Genomic DNA, 21,747 nt, shown 5'->3' with positions numbered 1-21,747 from the left:
TTGCAAAACCTATCCCATGGGTTATCTGTAAGTACACTAGTATCTGTGCAAATATCTGCATTGTAGTTATACCCATAATGCTTTTGACAGACTAATTTGCAAGATTCAAAACTTCTGAGTTTACAGGTCAACTGAAAGTAGTTGGTGTGGGTTACCCCGGTAGGCAGCTGAGCACACATAGACACTCACTCACTTCTCCCTGCTCAAGCCCAGTGGGATGGGAGAAGAGCAAAGGAAGAGTTAAAGCAAGAAAACTTGTGGGTTGAGATAGAAAGTTTTCAGTAATTGAAGGTGAAGTGGAAGAAGAGAGAAAGAAAACAAGAAAGTAATGCAAAGGCAATTAATGTAAAACCAATCACCACCTTCCACAGGTAGACTGATGCCCAGCCTGCTTCTGAGCAAAAAATAGCTAATAGATCCAAGCCCTCCTCCTCTCCCTTTTTACTGCTGAGTATGTCATATGGGGTGAAATTTCTCTTTGGTTGGTTTGGGTCATCTGCCTGGTTGTGGCCCTCCCCCTGCCTGCTGGTGCACCCCTGCAATCTATTCACTGGGGTGGCAGAGGCAGAAACAGAGAAGGCCTGACACTGTGCTCACACTGTTCAGCAAGACCTAAAACATCGGTGTGTTATCAGCATTGTATTGGTCATAAATCAAACACACAGCATCCTATGAGCTGCTATGAAGAAAATTATCTCCATCCCAGTGAGACCCAGTACAATTTCCACTCCATACTCCATACCATTTATGTCATGCTCAAGTCCCATGCTATCCAATACAACCTCATTAACCATCCCTCCCTTCTCATCCTTTGATTTATACACAGATATCATTCCCTTAGTCTATGGGCCATTCCTGTAAAATATTCCTAAAAGGTCCGCTGAGTTAATTTAGTCCATGACTTGGGTTCTGTCTGTTACGATGATCAGTCAGGACAGGAGAGACACGATGCGTTGAGTTACTGGACATCAAAACCAGCTCAGGCTGGGTCACTGGTGCATTTGCCTTGCTTTTTGCGAGGCTTGTTCTCTGTTGGTTTAGGTGATTCCTGCTGTGTACTTCCTAAAATATACAACTCAAATAATGGGTTATTTCCCCACATGGTTAAATCTCTTGAAGTACACATCAGATTTCCCATCTTCCCACATTACCCACCAAGTGTACATAAGTCCTTGAGCAAAAGCAGTCCCACAAACAGGTTTGCCTTTTCCTGAGGGAGGAATAACCCATGTTGTCTTTCCTAGCCAGTTTGCTCCACACACTACAGGGACCTTATCTCCTTCTACAATACATAGGCGTTTTGTTTGGGCAGGTCCAGGTCAGTTAGCTAATCCTCTGGTATTAATTAACCAAGTGGCTTCTGCTAAATTTGCATCCCACTGCTGACACACTCCAGTGCCCGTTGCTTTCAGTGTAGTCTTTAACAGTCCATTGTATTGTTCAATCTTTCCAGAGGCTGGTGCGTGATAGGGAATGTGATACACCCAATCAATGTCATATTTCTTCGTCAGGTGCTTATGAGATTGTTTCAGAAATGAGTACCATTGCTTCCTGGGGTGCCATGTCACCACAGAACTTGCTTTTCAAGACCTAGGACAGTGTTTCGGGCAGTGGTACGGGTACCATATGGTGTTTCAGGTGGTGGTATGGGTACCGTTCTGTCCACTTTCCTTGTTCAGCAATATCTAGGGCCAGCAGGATGGCTTTCACTTCTGCATATTGACTTGATTCATCTTTCCGTTCAGTAGTTTCTGCAACTTGTCATATGGAACGCCACACAGCAGTTTTCTGCCTCCAGTGGTTTGCCACGATATGACAGGACCCATCAGTAAACAGAGCCTATTGTTTCTCATTTACTGGTAATTTATTACACAGTGGGGCCTCTTCAGCATGAGTCATTTCCTCAGGCAATGCTCCGAAGTCTCTGCTTTCTGGCCAGTACATGATCTCTTCCAGGATTCCAGGGCAGTTGGAATTCCCCATTCAGGCCCATGGTGTGATTAGCACTACCCACTTACTCCACATAGCACTGGTTGCATGATGGGTAGAGGGGATATTTCCTTTGAATATCCAATGCAGCACAGACAGTCGTGGTGCCAAGAGAGGCTGGGCTTCAGTACGGACTACTTCTGAAGCGCCTTGCATCCCTTCTACCATCTTCTGTTAGTAAGTATCTCCTTTTCAGTTGGGGTGTAGTGCACCTCAGATCCTCTGTGCCCACAGCTCCAAAACCCTAGAGGTCAACCTTGGATCTCTCCAAGTGCTTTCTGTCAGAGGCTCCAGTTGAGGACATGCTCCCTGGCACCAGCATAAAGCACATTTCTCACACTTGGTCCTGTCTGGACTGGCCCAAAGGCTACCGCACGAACAATTTCCCAACTGATCTGTTCAAATGCTTGTCACTGCTTGGGGACCCAGTTGAAACAGTTCTTCTTTCAGGTCACTCCATAGAGAGGACATAGAAGTTGACTATAACTTGGAATATGCATTCGCCGGAATCCCACAGTGCCTAGGAATGCCTTTTTGTTAACTACTGAGGACTTGGCTCTTACCTTACTAATCACATCTGTTAGGTTGTGATGACTCCCATCTTGACATTTCATTCCCAAAACTAGATTTCTCCTAAAGATCCTTTGACCTTGTTTTATGGCAAAACCTCATAAGAATCTGAATTTTCTTTTCCCTTTCTCAAACACTTCCTCAGCTGTGTTGCCCCACACAGTGATGTCATCAATGCATTGCAAGCTTTCTGGGGCTTTGTCGTGTTCCAGTGCAGTCTGGATCAGTCCATGGCGAAAGGTAGGGTTGTGCTTCTACCCTTCCACGGCAGTCAATTCCAAATTGGACACCCTTCCACATCAAAGCTAACTGTGGCCTGCACTCTACTGAAAATGGGACTGAAAAAAATGCATTGGCAATATCAGTTAAGGCATATCGTTCAGCTGCTTTTGACTCCAGTTCATCCTGGAGTTCTAGCATGTCCAGTACAGAAGCACTTAATGGTGGCATGACTTCATTCAGGCCATGACCGTCCACTGTAAACCTCCATGCTCTGTCAGACTTTTGCACTGGCCCTATGGGACTATTAAAGAGCAAGTGAGTCTTGCTAATCAACTGTTGGCTCCTGAGTCGACGAATCAGCTCCTAGATGGGAATGACAGCTAGGATTATACTGATGCCAGTACACCATCATGGTAGCAACTGGCACTTGCTGTTCTTCAACAGAAGGATCATCCAAGAAGACAGGCAAGGTAGACAGCTGATTACTTCTCTGAATCCACAGTGGCTACATCAAAGGCCTAATGGTACCTCTTTGGATCCCAGAAGTACCCTGTTTTGAGAGAGCAAATATCAAGGATATATGGGGCCTTTGGACTGGTGACAATAGGATGTTTCTGCTACTTATTCCCTGATAGGCTCACCTCAGCTTCTAACACAGACAACAACTGGGGTCCCCCATCACTCCAGAAATCCAGATGTGTTCTGCCCCCTTGTACCCTGATGGCATTAGGATACGCTGTGCACTGGTGTTCACCAAAACCAAAATAAATCTAATTATCCCTTTCCTCCACTTGGCCGGAAGGAGGGCACCCTATTCCCAACAAGAGCATTTACTACCTGACTCCTGTAATTGCAAACAGAAGTCTTTACACCATGAAAGAAGCCCATGTGTCTCTCTGTTGCCCAGGCTATGTACAAGAACTATTCACAGGTGTGATCCTACTGCAGACCGGCACGGTCCTTCCATGGTAAAAGGCATGGGGTTCAGACCCACATGGACATAAGTCCACTGGGTCAGTATCAGAAAGAGAAGAGGGGTCCTCAGCCCATCTACTGCATCTCAGGAATTGCTCGACAGCAACCGGAGCAGTGATGTTCCTGGAAGGACCCTTTTTAACCACTGCTTTTTCCCACAATTCACGTACACAAACTTGAAGGACCAAGGTAGGTGCACCATCCCACTTCCTCATATCCTCCCCACAGTCACACAGATAGAACCACAGGGTGGCACAGGGTGTGTGCCCATGATTCCCTTTCCTTTGAGCAGACAAAGGCTGACTTGTGGTAGTTGAGATGTTGGGCTATAGGGGCAAGAAGGGAGAGAGATTATCCACATTCTCTTTGAGTTGCTGGACCTTGTGGAACAGTCTTTCCACAGCTGAGATGCAGGCCCATAGCAGGGAGGGGGAACAGAGATTCTCTTAGAATCGCCGGAGCTGGCAGACCAGTCTATACAAAGTTGGTGCCTCAATGTCAGCCCAATCCATCATTGCTAGGTTGCTGGTGCATGATGTTGGTGTGCTCTGTACAGACTTCTGCCACACAGATCATATGCACTGTACACCATTTGGATCTCTGGGGGCCTGATTGTCCATGACACTGTAGACCACCTCCACCACTGCTGATTCCCTCAGACACTGGATACCTACCTTCCTTTGTGGTACTCCCCTTGCCTCAGTGGGTTACAATATCTTCCTTAAGAGGGTACCTTGTCTTCATGCTTGGTAAGAGACACCTCTGGAAGTTGCGGATGGCTGCCCCTCCTCTGATCCCTCTGTCAACCCCACAGTCCCTAGTAATGGACCTCAGCTGCTGTGCTTCCTTACCTCCTAGTTCCAGACTGTAAGCCCTACTATTCCAGCACAGGAGCAAGCAGGTAGCAATTCGCTCACCTTGACGGACAAAATCTTTCCGCCTATCTTGCAACTTGGTCATGGATAGGGACTGGGTAGTTTCCGCCTCTTATGATTTCTATCTCTTTCCTCCCCTGTCCTGCTGCAGAATAGGCTGCCTCTTCTGATTCTTCCTCTCTTCCACTCTCAGGAGATGCTGCTTCTTCTCTTACTGAGTTGGCCTGTTTCCACTGTTTCTTCTTGACTACAAGCGCAACTATTACAGCTGAGGGTTTGGTCTCTGGTTTAGTCTCTGTTTGTGCGGCCTCAGAGCAAGAGACCTTCTCAGTGCCTGTCTGTGGGCTCTTAGATCCAGAGACCATCTTGCATCTCTGAGGGCCCTGGACAGTGGCTTGATAGGCATGGGTTAAGTCCCAACACAGCCTTAGAAGTCATTGTGTTTCACCTTGCCTCCTTCAAATGGTGTATTAGCTTGCTGGGTTTACAAGCCTTTTCAGGCATGAAATCCCAAGCTACTGAAGGCAATAACGGCCCTACGCACCTGCCCAACTCCTCCCATACACCCTGCTACCCCAGGAATCAATCACCTTAAAGCACGTTCCTGTGTGGCATCCCCAATTAGTTGTTTAACCTTATGAACAATAATCAAAACCAGGACCACAACACACTGATTACAAGAGGATATTGAGGGAACTGAGAAGTCATTGCTTCAAGGCTATAAAAGCCTATCCTGGAGGAGAGGGAAGGATAGGTGTCATTGTTTCCTCTCTCCACAAAACATCCCTTGGAGAAGAAAAGGGGAAAGTTATAGTTTCTGGGTTTGTCCATGAGATGGTTCTTGGAGTACTGGGACACCAGTGATGTGAGACTACCAAATTAGGCTGAAGGCCAGTGGTTTTATCGGAGCTCTACCAAGCAAAGGAAAACAAAGTGATAAAACAATACACTAAACAGCAAAATCTGAAAACAGTCATTAATGATTCTTGGGAGTCTGTTGTAGAGCTAGAAAGGAATCAAGCATCAGAACCTTCAAGGAAACATGTAAGTCAGCACCCAAAGTAAATATGCCGGTGTCATGATCTGCGACAGCCACTCAAATAACAACTTAACAGGTATAACAGCTAGACATTTAATCTAGCACACTCTAATCAAATTTGTTATTATTTCAAAGGCCTTAAGTCCCATGTTGGGTACCAAAAAAGGACTGTTGTGGGTTAACCCCAGTAGGCAGCTAGAGCACACATAGCAGCTTGTTCACTTTCCCCCTGCAACCCCAGTGGGATGGGGGAAGAGAAAAGGAAGAGTAAAAGCAAGAAAATTTATGGGATGAGATAGAAATTGTTCAGTAAGTAAAGGTGAAGTGGAAGAAGAGAGAAAGAAAATAAATCATGCAAAGGCAATCCCTCACCACCTCCGAAGGCTGACTGATGCCTAGCCATTTCCCAGTCAAAATATGGCTAACCTCCCTGGACATCCTCCTCTCCCTTTTAATTATTGAGCATGATGTTATATGGCATGAAATATCTCTCATTAGTTCAGGTTGTCTGCTTAGCTGTGTGTGCATACGTCCCCAGCCTTTTGTGCACCTCCCAGAAGAAACAGAAAAGAAGAAAACAGAGAAGGCCTGATGCTCTGCAAACACCATTCCGCGAGATCTAAAATGTTAGTGTGTTATCAGCATTGTGTTGGTCATAAATCTAAAACACAGCACACTGTGAGCTGCCATGAAGAAAATTAACTCCATCCCAGCCAGACCTAGCACTCTAACATAGCTAAAACTAAAAATCTAACAGTTTAAACAGCTCAGTCTCATAGAATCATCTTGAAACTGACTAGCCAAAATATAACATTACTCTACTTATCTCTATCATGATTAAGATGGTTATCTATTCAATCATCCATTAAAATAAAGCAATATCCCAGGGATTAGACAAACAAAATTATATAAGACTGTGAATTAAATTTGTCAAATTAAGTACAGGTAAATCTAACAGTTTTACATCTTTCAAAATTGAGTTCAAGTCTTAGCAGACTGCTCTTTCACAGATATTTAAATAATCAACTTATAATTAAATACCTGGCATTTCTTTAGTTCCCTCTTTAGCTGAAGAATTGTGATGTGATGTGGCTCTTGGCTGGTCCCAGTCCCTGTGTCAGTTTCCTGCATAGTGAGAGCTTCCTTCCTTACTTTCTGTACCATAGCGATCCAGCTCTGCAACCTGTCGCGCTGACTTCTTTTTAAGCTAATATCATCATTCAAATGAACCAGAAATGGGAAGGCTTCATCTACACAGTTTCTATAACTGAAACACTGAACCTGAAGCCGGGTGAGCTGCTCCTCAAGTGAACTGATACGAGTTCTTTCTTGATTTAAGTTGTGTGAACACTGATTACTAACTTGCTGGTTCTGCAAAGCTTCTCGAAGCAATCTGATTTCAAGTTCCATTTCATCAATCCGGTCTTGATTGGGGTTGTAATTTACAACTGGTTTATTTCTAATGTTTTTGGCTCTGTTGGCATATTTGAGGGAATTTAGAGATTCATCAAAGTCTGACGAGGATGGACTTATACATGTTATCATGACAGTCTTGGCATTTCCTCCAAGGGAGTCTTTCAGAATACGAGTGATTTTAGCATCCCTGTATGGAATATGTACACTTTTCCTTTTTGGGTCTCCCAGCGCACTGATGACATTTCCCAAGGCCAACAGACCACTGTTGATCTGAATTGATTCTTTGAAGCGTTCACCAGTATTTCCAGTCTTTGTCACCCTCTCTGATCCTGCCAAATCCACAAAATGAAACTTTGAAGCAATCATCTGGACTGATTTCCAAGATGAATCCTGTGCAGCATCAGTATTTTTCTGAGACTCTGCAGACTGTTTCTGACAAATACTGATGGTAAAAATGGCGTGAGATCGACTAGAGTGTTCATTCATTTGTGTTGTGCCTGTGTGACGAGCTGCATTGCCACTTTCCAACAGGCTTATCACTTCATCTGCACATTCTACTTGGAATTCCTTAGCACCGACAATCACTGCAAACACCAAACCAAAGAAAGTAAGAATAATTCAATTAATTCTAAACTCTTCAGCAAAAGTTTACAGCAATTAGGAATAGTCAAACTATAAACACATATTAGAGAAACATACAAGCCTGCATTGTTATGAGGTCACAGCATGTAAGCTATAGAAAAATACGACATCAATATGTGCAAAGCATGAGGTACAACACATCTGAAACCTGCAGATATTTAATATATGGGTGTATTGTGTCATAGTATTTGAAACAGTATCCTAAACACAATACACAGCTTTACTCATTTACGCATTGCTATATGCAATTTGCAATCTAGTGCTATCTAGAAAAAGTATGAGCAAAGTCAGCTCAAAGGATATTTTGCCAGTTTTAAAAAAAATTTAAAAAGACTAAAAATGAAAAAAGTTTTGTAGTAGAAATGATTCTTAGCCTATGGTAAGAACAGAATTTCTGTTCTATATAGCTTGGGTCAGTGGGCTTCTTGCACAGGTACCTATTGGTAATCTAATAATATGGAAGTGTACTTTTACCAAGTACTCCTACCAAGCATATTTTTTGTCCTTTGTTTTAATGAAGGATGGAAGATGTCCTAGCACAACCTACTGAAGCTGACGTGAACTGTACTGAAGAAGAGAAATAGATTAAAATATTTCGTGGGATCCTTATGAAGCAATGATATTGTCTGTAAGATTTGTGCTAAATTGGGGACTTCTTCCAGCTACAGACAAGAAAACCATGTCAGCTCAATGCAACAGTATATTAATATTAGAGCAGACACAACAATTAGAATATAAAGAATAAATAAAAAACCCCACACTACACTGGATCATACAGTTTCATAACAAAATACTTCTGCTGCAGATTCTTCCAACATTTTCATGTAGTGTACAGAACCATGAGATAAGGGTTAATTTCAAAGCCTCCAAAAAATATCAGATGCTACTCTTAATGAAATGTTCTCTTCCGCTCATTTCATAGTGAAGGGGGGGCAGATATTTACAGTATAAGTGGCTTAACAATTATAATTTTGAAGGGAGGTAAAAATTCTAGACAGAATTTGTGGAAGCAGTAACTGTATTCCCACTTGACCTTTTGCTGCCATTTCTGATGGAACATCTATATTGTCCACAAGCATCTAAACCCCACACTGCTTCAAATAAGCTAAACTGAGTTTATGTTCTGAAAATTTAACTTTCTTCTAGTATTAGTAATGAGTAAGCTATTTCAAGAGAAGGCAAGAATAACTTGAGCACACAACTGAAACCCACCACATCAAATTTTAGAGCTGAAATTCTACCTGTATTTCCCTTTTCATCTTCTCGGATATGTAATTCTTTCACAGAGGTCTCCAACTCCAATAAATCTCGAAGTTCTTCCTTGTAAACCTCTATATAAGATACTTTCACATGGAAGTCAATGTTATGGTTTTCAGAAATATGCTGAAATAATTCCTGAATAGCCCGTGGGATTATGCCCTTTTCATCCTCTGCAACTGAAGCTAAAATATAAGCAAAGATATCACAGAAGCTTGCAGTCATTTGCTGCATAAATTACAAAGACTGAAGACTGCAATTTGTTTGTCTGTGAGATTTACTACTCATTATACTAAGGAATCTGAAGAGCTTAGTGTTCCCAAGGATTTTGGTAAATACTTGTTTTTCTGGTGTTCAGAATATTTGTCTGCATACATTAATAGGATTCAAAGTTAAGTTCTAAATTACATAATGTTATAGTCACAAAAGTAATGAAAAATATGGTATCTACTTTATTCCTACTTATTATTCCTGGCAAAACTGGCTGCTCGTGGCTTGGATTAGCACACACTTGGCTGGGTAAAAAACTGGCTGGATGGCCGGGCCCAAAGAGTTGTGGTGAATGGAGTTAAATCCAGTTGGCGGCTGGTCACAAGTGTTGTCCCCCAGGGCTCGGTTTTGGGGCCACTCCTGTTTAACATCTTTATTGATGACCTAGACAAGGGGATCGAGTGCACCCTCAGTAAGTTTGCAGATGACACCAAGTTGGGTGGGAGTGTTGATCTGCTCGAGGGTAGGGAGGCTCTGCAGAGAGACCTGGACAGGCTGGAGCGATGGGCTAAGGCCAACTGTAGGAGTTTCAATAAGGCCAAATGTCGGGTGCTGCACTTGGGCCACAACAACCCCCAGCAGCGCTACAGGCTTGGGGAGGAGTGGCTGGAGAGCTGCCAGTCAGAGAGGGACCTGGGGGTGTTGATTGACAGCCCGCTGAACATGAGCCAGCAGTGTGCCCAGGTGGCCAAGAAGGCCAATGGCATCCTGGCTTGTATCAGAAATAGTGTGGCCAGCAGGGACAGGGAAGTGATCCTGCCACTGTACTCGGCACTGGTGAGGCCGCACCTTGATGACTGTGTTCAGTTTTGGGCCCCTCACTACAAGAAAGACACTGAGGTGCTGGAGCGCGTTCAGAGAAGGGCAATGAAGCTGGTGATATGTGGAGTGGCTGAGGGAACTGGGGTTGTTTAGTCTAGAGAAGAGGAGGCTGAAGGGAGACCTTATCCCTCTCTACAACTACCTGAAAGGAGGTTGTAGCAAGGTGGGTGTCGGTCTCTTCTCCCAAGTAAAAAGTGATGGGACAAGAGGAAAAGGCCTCAAATAGCACCAGGTGTGGGGGGTATGGATTTAGATTGGATATTAGGAAAAATTTCTTCACTGAAAGGGTTGTCAAGCACTGGAACAGGCTGCTCAGGGAAGTGGTTCACCAGCCCTGGAGGTATTTAAAAGACATGTAAATGTGGCACTTAGGGTGGTGGCACTTTAGTGGTGGACCTGGCAGTGCTAGGTTAGTGGTTGGACTCAATGGTCTCAAGGGTCTTTTCCAATCTAAATAATTCTGTAATTCTATGATTCTAAATAAAAGCAAGATTTTAATACTTACCAAGAGTTTTAGAATAACATATTTATATCCATTTGGAAGACTTAAATCATAAATTTCTATGATGTCATAGAAATGTCTCTCAAAAGAAAAAAAGGCAAAGAGTGAGCAAGCAAACAATTAATTCCTAAAGCAGACACTTTCAAGGTAAGATAAATCTAGCAAGATCAGGAAGAAATTCTAGTTTAAGTTCCGTGTTAAAAGGGGAAATGAGAAAGAGCACTTTATATTTTTTTCTTCTTCTTAGACATTTTTAGTATAGCTTAATTTATGGAGAATTTGTCTTTAGAACAGTTTAATTATCACATACACTTTGGAAGCATTTTTTTTTTACTGTACCTTTTTTCATTAGCCCTTAAAAATGCTGCAGCATCGTGTACTATGTATTAAGTATTTAACTTGCACAAATACACTGTTCACCAGTTTAAAAAACCCCCCAAATTTCTACAACCTACCAACGTGGCCACCTCCAATGGTGTAAGTCTTCCCAGATCCTGTCTGTCCATATGCAAACACTGTAGCATTGTATCCCTCAGTCAAAGACACTAGAAGAGGCTTAATGCAAACAGTATAAACTTCTTCTTGGGTTGAGTTTTTGCCAAATACAAAATCAAAAGTGAAGACACGGTCTTTCCCAATGATGATTTGTTGTGTATTTGGGACTAATCTCACACACACTTGGTGGTTATGAAGTACTTCTTTGGAAAGCAAAGGTCTGATTCGAACTGCAACTTTAACTGGGATCTCCTCCATGCCAGACTCCATTCCTGTGCTCCCCACTCCGTATTCACAGAGTCAACAAGAAATCTGTTACCACTGCTGTGTTCACCTCACTTGCTCTTGTCTGCAACTAAGAAAAAAAGTTTTCCACATTATATAATAAATAGGAATTAATTTCTTGCTGAAGTAGAAAGTTGACATTTCCTAAAGAATACATAATCACCATTACACTCATGAAAAATACCTGATATAAAAGCAGCTGTATTAATAACTGTTAATTCATGAATTTTGCCTCTTTATTTTCCAAGTTAGTGGACTTATTCTCAAGTCTGAAAGTTGCCTGATTTTGTATTTGAACATAATGCAGCCAAAGGAAGCAACAATATCGTAAGAGCTTGTTAATAAACACTGTTGATAAAGCATATGCTTACAATGAATCTTCTAATTTTCCTATTCTTGCATTCATGCTGCTCAGGCAACATAAATCAGTCAAACAAAACCTTTTTCTCCAAAAGTTGTTTGCATATACACACACGCGTTTTAAATTCTCTTCCACATATGAAGTGCCAAGCATTTGTAACTCGACAAGCACAGAGAAAACAGCTGTTACCTACAAAGGAGGTGTGATTTTAAATGTATTTAATTACCACACATAAAGCATTCCTCTGATTTTAATCTGCATCTTTCAGCACGTATGTAATTATTTTTCATTAATTATATATTTTAGCAACCATGGTTCCTTATACTGCCCCCTGCATATTCATTCTTACAGCGTAAGCATTGTGCAGTACCACAACTGTAAATATCAAGGAATAGCCTTTCTTTACGGCTGTCTTTCATGACCATTCAAAAACCCTCACAGGTACTGCTGGATCCCAAACACATTGTTGTTTGGGTTTTTTGCTGGTCTAAGAATCTTTGCAGTGCAAGGGAAAGTTTGCTGAACTTCCCGCTTGCTGAACTCCCACTCATTGCCTTTAAGAAAGCTGTATTGCCAAACTGGCAGAACTCATCAGCTAAGTGCCCAAAATTCAAGTTTGTTGGAAACAAACAGCTTTAAACAGTTGTTGTGGTTGCAAAGAGAAGAGCTTTCTCATTTCATTTGATTCTATTTAGTTTGAGAACCTGGCCATCCAGAGCTAAGAAACTATTGGAGGTTGAAAAAAAAAGAAGCCCCATGTTATTCACAGAACAGAAATAAAACAAAGTAGTAAAGCATGAGACTGAAATCAGACTCATATCATAAAGGACATGGTGATCAAAACCAGCTATATATACTTACTAACTACAGAATCAAACTACATTTGATCTATTTCTGGTTTTATTTATCCAAGTGCATTATTTTTATCCCCTAGCAATTACTGTTTTAAAGCACTGACATTACCCCCTCCCTTTTAAAATTGTATTTAAAAAAATCACAGGGGAAAAAAAAAAAAAAAGACAAAGCGTGAAATTCTACTCACTAATTCATAAAAGAATGCGGGAATATGAAATAGATGTATACCAGAGCTACAGAAATACTCTGGTGTCGATACACCTTATGCTCTTGGCTGCCAGAAAGCGCGAACAAGTAACGCTGGAAGGCTTTTTGCTGGCAGCGGTATTTTGAGAGCGGGCCGAGAGATCTTCCACGTTTGCCGTGTCTCGCAGTGCTTTTACTCCAAACCTGAAAGGAGCCGGGAACGGGATCACGCCTGGGTCTCGGGAGCCACCCGGGGCCGCGGAATCCAGACGCCCGGGATGGCGGGGCCGCGGAGCCCCGCTTACGGCTCCGGCGCGGCCCGCCGTCCCGCGGCTCCCGCACCGCGTCACGGACGGCTGCCGCCGGGCGCGGACGGAGGGGCGCGGCAGGGAGGGCGGCAGGCGGCGGCGGCGGCGGCAGGCGGCCGGCCTCTCCCCGTTGTTTACGGCGCCTCGCTAGGCAACGGCGGCAACGCCCGGCGGCGGCCTCCGCGGCAGAGCGGCGCCGCCGCGCGCCCCGCCGCCCACAGCGCCCCCCGACGGCGGGAGGCGGGCGGTGCGGCAGGCAGGGCTCCCGCGCGGCACCCCCCGTGACACGTCGGACACGCCCCCCGCGATGTGCGGCGGTTTGAGCAGCCAGGGGTCAGCTCGCCCGGCGCCGCCGTCAGAGATGTGTGCGAACACGTGTGTGTACACAGACACAGACCTCGGGGCGAGAGTAATAAACCTCTGTTAACACGGATCGTCCAGCAAAGCTTACACAGTTCGTCACCGCCACGGGAAGATTCAGAGAAAAAAAAAAGCAAGTAGCGAACACATCATCAGAAAATAAGCATTTCATTTAGCAGTTCCAAAGGAGTATGTGACAAACCATCATACGAAAAGACTAATGGCGATTCAAAAGATAATGCACCAATGCTATAGCTATCAGACTGGACTTAGTAATATATACACCGTACTCGGTGAAACGGAGTATCTTTCATCTCCTCCCTGTGATCCCTCGCATAATCCCAAAGATGATAATCGAGTAAAACCGCATTGATCTTGTCACGCATGTCCTGACCCTTCTTCTCATAGAGCTCCAGCAGGTGCTGACAAATCAATGCACAACACCAAATGGAACAGCCACGGATCTCTACCTCCTCTTTATCTCCAGATTGGAAAATGGTTCCTGCAGGACACAAGAGACAGCAATCCAATTACATTCAAGCGACAGAAGCCCCAGGACAGCCTGAATTTGCCTTTTTTTTTTTTTTTCCCCCTGCACACTTAGTCTAGAACTGCTATTTTCATGACTTAGACTGCAACTGCTAACAACGTTGCTATACATTTTCTACTGATTACTTTAATTTCGCCTAGGCACGTGTAAGTGTACTCCCATTCAATCGTAACAACATCCTGTATTCTAAGAAAGTGGTTTAAGAAAAGAACAGCTGTTTGGGTTATACTGCACATTACATGACTATTTCTTTGCTTGTGGAAACAAAAAAGATAGTCAAACATAATTCCAATAGTATACTTTCTGCTAGGATAACTAAGACTTAAGAATTAAAAACCAAAAAACTATATATATAAAAATATAAAGGCACCCATTTATCTGAATGACTTCGATGGTAATGTCCTTATCGGGATTCATGAAAAAGATGAATCGTCTACATGATCTATTTAATATATTGTAAGTAGCTCAGACAGAATCTATTGTATAGTCACTTCCTAGCTCAAGGATAATCCATTGTACAGCATTAATGGAAAAACTCACTAAAGCCTTAGGCCACAAGTATAAGAAATTTCTTTTAACGAATATATAGAGAGATATATATATCTAGGCGCATATATATAAATGGCCATTCTGTTAAGATTCATGGATGACTGCATTCATCTGTTTATCCTGCTGTGTAATTTTAAAATTGCATAATAGTAGTCCTACCTCTAAATACAGTAATTTTACAGTGGAAAAGGGATTGGTTTATGGTTTTACTCACTGAAGTTCGTAGTTAATAAGTACTGGAAGATGGAGCCATGCTTAAAAACAAGACTCTAGTCTTATGCAATTAACTTCACTTAAAGCAATCTTTTTTTTCTAATGGATGGTTATATCAATCACCCTGCTTGTCATTAGCAGTTCAGTACACATAAAGAGGAATCCCCATGCTTTTACATCATCTTTGAACTAAGGAAGATCTTGTTGCTTCTTTTATCTAAACCTCAAAAGTCACAACTATACTCATGCTGAAAAGTTTTTGGCAACAGCAACCCTTCAGAAACTCAGAAATCAACTGGCTTCGAGTCCCTTTAATCCTTCCCTTACCAATGTTTAATCCAAGAAAGTTAGATCTTTACAAAAACATAACCTTAAGATCTCATTCAAGATCACTGTTAAGAGAGTAAGTTCTTTCCTGTTCCCTCATCACTACATAAGAAGTCCTTGTTCCCTGGAGAAAAAAAAATACACATAACCCCTTACATGGACAAAACATTAAATTTTAAAAGTAGCTTTAGTCTACAATATCAAGAGGTAAGATTACTTGATGTTAGTAAGGGAGGAACAAACCTTCACGTAGTTTCTTCATTAGTTCTTCAGAATACTTCATTGCTTTTAAGTGAACAAGAACTTGAGGAATTCTATAGTCAGCAAATATAGTCAGAGTAGAAATGTCATCAAAAAAGCCATCTCCTTTGCCTTCTAATACACTCCACGTATCAGCCACAAGTATTTGTGCCCGTTTGTAGAAAGACACCTTTTTTTTCTGATGAAAGAAATTTATGAATTATTTAAGTGCCTGAAAGATGAATAATTACAGCAAGTTACATGTACAGAGACAGGCAAGAATTACATTGTTCTATTAAACTATCATTCAGTTAAGCAAACATATTAGTTAGCTAAAACACAATAAAAGTGCAACACTCTTAAACACCTTAAAATCCAAACACTATCATACCACAAACAAATATCATATGGAATGCTCATAAATAAATTGAAATGAAAGAAAAATAGAAGTCACAGCAGTGGAATGAAAATTGTTTAGATTCCGCCTGGATCTCAGAACACATTAATGTTGGTTTACTTCCACTTGGCAAATACTGTAGTTGAAGTCCAGCAAACATTCATTCTTTCAGAAACCCTGGAGTTCATCCAACCTTTTATTTCAAGGTGAGAAGTGTAAAAGGCATGTATCAGATCAGACAATTAAAACATTTCATTAATCAATTTACCCATTAAGGAAACAAAATTCTAGTGAAAACTTTAGCGAATGCTCCTCTGTGTTGTTGTATAGTGTATCTTGAAAGTTAGAGAGCAAAATTAATTCCAGTAGAAGGTGTATTGACAAATATGAGATTTTCTAAAATGCTATGCATGGTTCTATTTTTGTCATAAACTTTTTTGCTGGTGCTAATCCTGCAAAGATTCACATGCTCTTGTGACTACTCAGAAGGGGAAAAACTAAAGATATGCTACAATCTGTATGTTGTTGAGGTTTTTACTTTATGGTGAACATAATGTGTGAACATAAATCCGCATCTTTAAGAAAAAAATGTATTAATGGGTTGTGGTTTTTTCCTCCCTTTATAGCTAGATGAGATTTTCGACTTCTGGTAATGTGCGTTAAACAACAATAGGCAACTGAAATGGCTAATCTGAAATATAAGTAGGTGGGGATTCGACTTATCTCCAGTTTTATTCTGCCACCCTTTGTATCACCACAATTTACAAATGTCATTTTTTAAGCTAATTTAACTTTAGTTTATTGCCAAGACGTTACAACTATTCCTGAGAGCAAAGCATATTTTTGTCATTAAATGCTATTCTCCAAAACCACTGAAAACAAGATGTCCGACTGTGTTTCACAGAACAACTGCGGCCAAACAGCCTGAAAACTCCTTCCTTTCCCTGTGCTTCATTCTATACTTGACACAGATTCACAAACTTACTCCTAGAGAGCATACACAGTTTTGTATGTTAAATAATAAAACGCCATTTGAAACATCACAACAGGAAGTAAATAATTAACAGACCAAATCCCATCATAGCTCTTACTGCTAGATAATGGAAATCAAGGACATCGCACTTTTATAGCATTAAGATTTTTCCAATATAGTAAAGAACAGATAGTCTCCAGCACCACACCATTTTGCAAGAGCAGAGTACAGGAGAATTCAAACAGAACTTTTCATCTCATGCTGAAATGCAATTTGGAAGAAAAATAGTGTCTGGGACTTGTCATTGAGCTGATGAATTTATAATTTAATTGTTTCTATTATTGTTAATTTTTATGCTGCACAGTTTCAGAAGTTTATGAAATATCCTCAATATGAAAAAGGCTATTAGGCATTTCTAGTAAATTCTCCCACTATTCTTTTCAACAGAAAGCAAGGAAAGCATGAGGTGGATGATACTATGTCTCAAAGATAGTATCATTTGTCCAGAAACAGAACATGTTACCAGATGGCAATACAACTACACTTTTCTGCCGCAACACCCTCACTTTTCAGAAAAAGCTACCCTATATAGCGAGACTTGTGTCTCCTCTCCATTACAATGAGCCAGTATCAGGACATATAACTAATTATGACCTACTGATATTAAAAGAAGGAGTATTGCATTGGCAAAGAGCAAAATGTGATAGCACAGCTAGTAAAAAAAACCAAAGAACAGGAGGATCATGAAATTTTACCACCTCAGTCCCAGGTGATGGGCAATAAAAGATAAACATACACAATGTCAATGACTGGAAGCTTGGAAAGGACTCCACTATGTCTATGTCAGAACATGAAAACTCTGATATGTGACTATAACATAGTCTAAAATTTAAATTTCTGTCAGGATTAAAATTCAGCATAGCATCTGAATATGAACTGTCCACCCAAGGACAACAAGGTTTCAGGGATTTTGGCTTTGATTTGCAATTCACATTTCAGAATCAAAAGAACATTGGCAATTTCTATAATTACAGTCAGTAATGTGTAATTATGGAAAATATTTTGTGTATGAGTTTGGAAGAACATATAGCCAAAGAACTGTGTTAAATTTAGAAGTTCCCCTAGACGGTCAGAACGTAGGAGAGCTGTGGTAGTCTGTGATAGTATGATTCTACCGTAGAATTTATTTTATAATCATATATATTTCTACTATGGAGAGCTGCTGAAAAACACCGGTTTGCTATTGGATATCTCACCACCTTTTCAGTTCCCTGTGGCCCTTTATTGAAGGCAAAAGTCTTTATTTGTGAGAGCTGAACCTGCTGCCATAGAAAGGATGTTGATAACGCGATCCATGTCACCTCGCATTAGGTGCTAACACCGATTTTTCTTTTTTTTAAACAATTAGGGTGTAAACTTGGACTACATTATTTCACCCACCTTCAAAATACACATCTTGCTTAGTGAAAGCAGAAAAACAGCTTTCATATGCACACCATCTCAGTGCTTACAGTCTGGGATCATTTTTAGAACATCTTTTCATTCTGTAGTCTGCTGCTGCTTTTAAGGAGACTTGCCTTACAAAGCACTCAGCATCACCTCATGAAAGACATTACATCAGTGAATACAGTCACTATAAAGATAAGAAAATACTCTATCACTCTACGTGGAAAATATTTCCTTTTTGATAATGAAAATTGTCAAAAAATTACTTTATATGTAAAAAATCCCCAAAAATCAAACCAGTAGCTTCAAAGATTAGTTAGAAAGAACCTCTGATTTTTCATGCAAACATATCTTGCTTCGTAGCAGGACACAAAGGAAAATAAAATCGTGCCACCTGCCGAAGGGCAGATTAAGTGATAAATGCAATAGGTTCAAAGTTCCAGTTTGAGGCAGTTACCTTGAAAAACAGCACAATTAGTACAGGCTACACTCTTGCTAGAATAAAGTCTTCTGGACATAATGCCGTAACAGCTGAATACTACTGTAGATGGAACTGAGCACAGGAGCAGCTACATATGTCACTGATGCTAAACAAAGATCATGCCTGCATAGGCAAAACCAGAGACAAAGAAAATACCAGATTGTCTCTGTTTACTTTCCATCGGTTTCTTTCAGGAAAACAACTCCAAAACGCTTCAGTATACTGTCAACCCTGACAGAAGCATGGGTTACTTCTGGCCTATAGTCATTGGTGCAACACCTGTTGTATACCTAAATAAATTAAAACAAAGTGATGAAGACATTGACAGTGTATGACAAAAAATTACTCCTCTGGGGAAAAAAAGTGACTCTTGTAATTAGAAATACATTCTTGACTAGTTACGGACTTAAGACAGTCAAGATTGTTTTACTGTTAATGAATTCTGTGATTTTGTTTTCAGAGGTTTAGACTGATAAGAGAAATAAAATCTCAGTAATTTTCCCCCAGCTTAACAAAAATGTATACCGTGGTCCAAGAGTATTATTTAAAAAACTTCTTCCCTGTCTGTATGACTCATAATTAAGATCAACTCCTTCAAAGTCTGATTTTCCTTTCATTATACAGACCAATACTTTCACTGATTTGAGGCAAAAATATTTTAAAACCCCTCATTTCCCTTCCTATTTCCCTTAAATTTTACTTTTGAAAACAATGAATTCCACAGAAACGTTTCTGGTCACCTTCTGTTTCCTGGATTAAAAACCCCAACAATTCACAAATATTAGATGAATTCTGAACTGACTATCCTCTCAGAAAAAAATTACACAGACAACCTAAGAGCTATCTTTTAAAGTTGCAATCAATAAGGGGTAAATTCTTATTATAAGAAATTCAATGTTAGAACTAGCTTACCTCAAACACAGCTTCATCTCTGTAAGAAGGAAAATTCTCCAGTACTAGACGTAGTAGTTTCTGAGCACTTTTCTCACTCTTTTTAACACAGGTGAGGAAAGAGCCTCCAAACTTCTCTAACAGTACTGTTCCGCTTTCATTCAACACCCGATGTCTTTCTTCAATCAAAGGCATGGGCGCTTCTGTGTCAGAGCGAAATACATGCCTAACTTGATCAAGCGTCATAGTGGCAAAATATGAGGCGCTGGTAATAGGTATTCCTTCAGAAAAGTAAAAAGATGATGTTTAGGCTATCATAACATATCCTGAGACCTAATGCAGTGGCCTGCTACAAGTGAGAATATTTATACAGTAAGATCTAAAGAGTATCAACTCTTAAAATCACCTGAGTGTTCAGTGATAACCGCACTCACACAGCTGCTTAAAACTAAATGTGTTTGCACACAGTGCTACCTTCTACAGATAATAATTTCCAACATGCAACCACAGAACCTTTCTAACTTTGTATATGTAATTTTTCCCAACTGCTTAGCCATCATCTTTGAGAGTGGTGTTTATGTAGTACACTAGCAAATATAGCTAGTATACGGTTAGTATATAGTCAGCACAGCCCTGTTTTGCCTTAACTCCTAACCATGTTGTGCATTCACAAAAATTATCTGCACGCAAACCTTCTCTTTAGCTTACAAACAAATATATAGGAAACTAATTAAAAATTCCATCTATACCTACAAATAATTTTTTTTTTTTGGATGACAGCAACAAGAGTGAGCACTAAAATACTGGTTTTGGAGGCATATGGGTTTTCAGACTTACTGGAGCCACTTTGATACTAGAAGATTCTCAGTTTAGGCCTCATTTTCTCCTTTGTCATGGAAAATATGCAATTTCTCTTAAAAACACAGGTGAAATAACAAAAGTCATGAACGGCTGACTACAGACATTCCTTAAAATGTTTTTAATGGAAAAGAGATAACCAAATTAGAGCCGCAAGTTATGCGGTTTCAGTACAAGGTATTATTAAAGTACTTCCAGTTACCTCCCCCAAGCTCTAGGGGACGGCCTGCACATCCAGATTTATCAGCACAGCAACAGTTTGCAGAAAGGGCTCCTGTTTCTGAGTACCTCCTTTACTTTATACTCATCGCTCAGTTTCTAACGCCCCGCCCGCCCCTCCCGGCTGCTCGCCGGGGGCCCGCCGACCGGCGGACGAGGGGAGCTCCCTCCTCTGACGCTCACTAACCGTCGTCAAGGGCCCTGTTGACGGAGGCACAGAGGGACCAGTAGCCGCTGTACGTTCTACCCTTGTACTTCACCAGGTACTTCTGCTCCTCCTGCTCGGACCAGAAGGAGAAGTTGAGGGTGTCCACCAGGAACACCCAGTCCACGGCCTCCTCGCTGGCGGCCTGGGGGTTCAGCTCGTGGAGGGTCTTCCACCCCGCCAACCCGAACTCCTTCGCCGAGGCTTTGTCAAACAAACTCTCCGCCACGCGCCGCACCTCCTCCTCGTCCACAGACACATCTTTGCTGTGGGCGGCTATAAACTTGGCGGACTCCAGGGGGCACGGGAACTCCATGCTCGGCCGCCTCCCTGTGGGCAGGAAACACGTACACTTTCAAGGACAGCCCCTCCGTCCCGCCTCGTCCGGCCCCGGCCCCGGCCCGCCCGCCGAGCACCGACGGGAAGCGGCTCGGCGGCAAGCGGGCCCCCCACCCCACCAGGCTCCGGCGCTCTGCACTCACCGCCGCCGGGGAACGCGGCCGCCCCTCAGGCCCTGCCCGTGCTGCCGCTGCCGCCGCCGCCGCCGCGCACTGCGCAGGCGCACGGGCCGGGGCGGGGCAGTGCACCACGGTGGGCTCCGCGCGAAGTGGCCCAGGAGCGGCCGTCGCCGCCCGCCTCCTCCCGGGCGCGGGGAAAGACGCCCTCCGCAAGGCCGGGGCCTCCCGCCCGGCGGCTCCCGCGCGGGGAGGCAGCCCTTAAAGAGTAGCCCCGCGTGGGACACGCGGGTTCAGCCGGCGCGGCGGAGCCGGTCCCGAGCTCGGTGCGGTGAGGCCCGGCGCGCCGCCGCCGCCCCCGCCTCGGCGGTGTCGGGCGGCTGTTGGGGCAGCAGGCGAGGCGGAGCGGGGGCGCGAGGGGGGTGCGCGCCGACCCCAAACCTGCGGGAGCGCCTTGGCCGGCGGGGGCCCCGTGTCGCATCCAAAACAATCGGCAGTTGTTCCAAGAAAATCC

At 42.5% G+C, this 21,747-nt stretch overlaps 2 protein-coding genes across 4 annotated transcripts in view; both read right to left on the bottom strand.

Annotated features, from left to right (window-relative positions):
- KIF27 (kinesin family member 27) overlaps positions 1-13,140 on the bottom strand; it is a 31,854-nt gene extending 18,714 nt beyond the window's left edge. For all 3 annotated transcript variants that reach the window (XM_074855526.1, XM_074855524.1, XM_074855525.1), the window contains exons 1-4: positions 12,763-13,140; positions 11,035-11,429; positions 8,970-9,170; positions 6,712-7,670 (exon numbers count right to left, since the gene is read on the bottom strand). In XM_074855526.1, coding sequence (XP_074711627.1) covers positions 6,712-7,670; positions 8,970-9,170; positions 11,035-11,344 — 1,470 coding nt within the window. In that variant the 5' untranslated portion in view covers positions 11,345-11,429; positions 12,763-13,140. The remainder of the gene's footprint in view (positions 1-6,711; positions 7,671-8,969; positions 9,171-11,034; positions 11,430-12,762) is intronic.
- Positions 13,141-13,578: 438 nt separating this feature from the next.
- On the bottom strand, positions 13,579-21,341 carry QNG1 (Q-nucleotide N-glycosylase 1). The gene is made up of 5 exons (XM_074856453.1): positions 21,261-21,341; positions 20,761-21,108; positions 19,518-19,777; positions 15,312-15,507; positions 13,579-13,931 (listed from the first exon to the last, which is right to left on the bottom strand). Exons 2-5 carry the CDS (start codon positions 21,092-21,094, stop codon positions 13,699-13,701), a joined length of 1,023 nt encoding a protein of 340 aa, XP_074712554.1. The 5' UTR covers positions 21,095-21,108; positions 21,261-21,341; the 3' UTR covers positions 13,579-13,698.
- Between the last annotated feature and the right edge of the window lie 406 nt (positions 21,342-21,747).

Source organism: Strix uralensis, chromosome Z (assembly GCF_047716275.1).
Source record: "Strix uralensis isolate ZFMK-TIS-50842 chromosome Z, bStrUra1, whole genome shotgun sequence".
Taxonomy (NCBI): domain Eukaryota; kingdom Metazoa; phylum Chordata; class Aves; order Strigiformes; family Strigidae; genus Strix; species Strix uralensis.
Note: the sequence above shows the minus strand (reverse complement) of the source record. Positions and strands in the feature narration are given on the sequence as shown.

Coding starts and splice junctions, on each gene's coding strand:
- QNG1 (XM_074856453.1), bottom strand. CDS start 21,094: ATGGAGTTCCCGTGCCCCCTGGAGTCCGCCAAGTTTATAGCCGCCCAC. Junction 19,778..20,760: donor CAACAGGGCCCTTGACGACG/GTTAGTGAGCGT, acceptor ACTTTTCTGAAG/GAATACCTATTACCAGCGCC. Junction 15,508..19,517: donor GAGATGAAGCTGTGTTTGAG/GTAAGCTAGTTC, acceptor TTCTTTCATCAG/AAAAAAAAGGTGTCTTTCTA.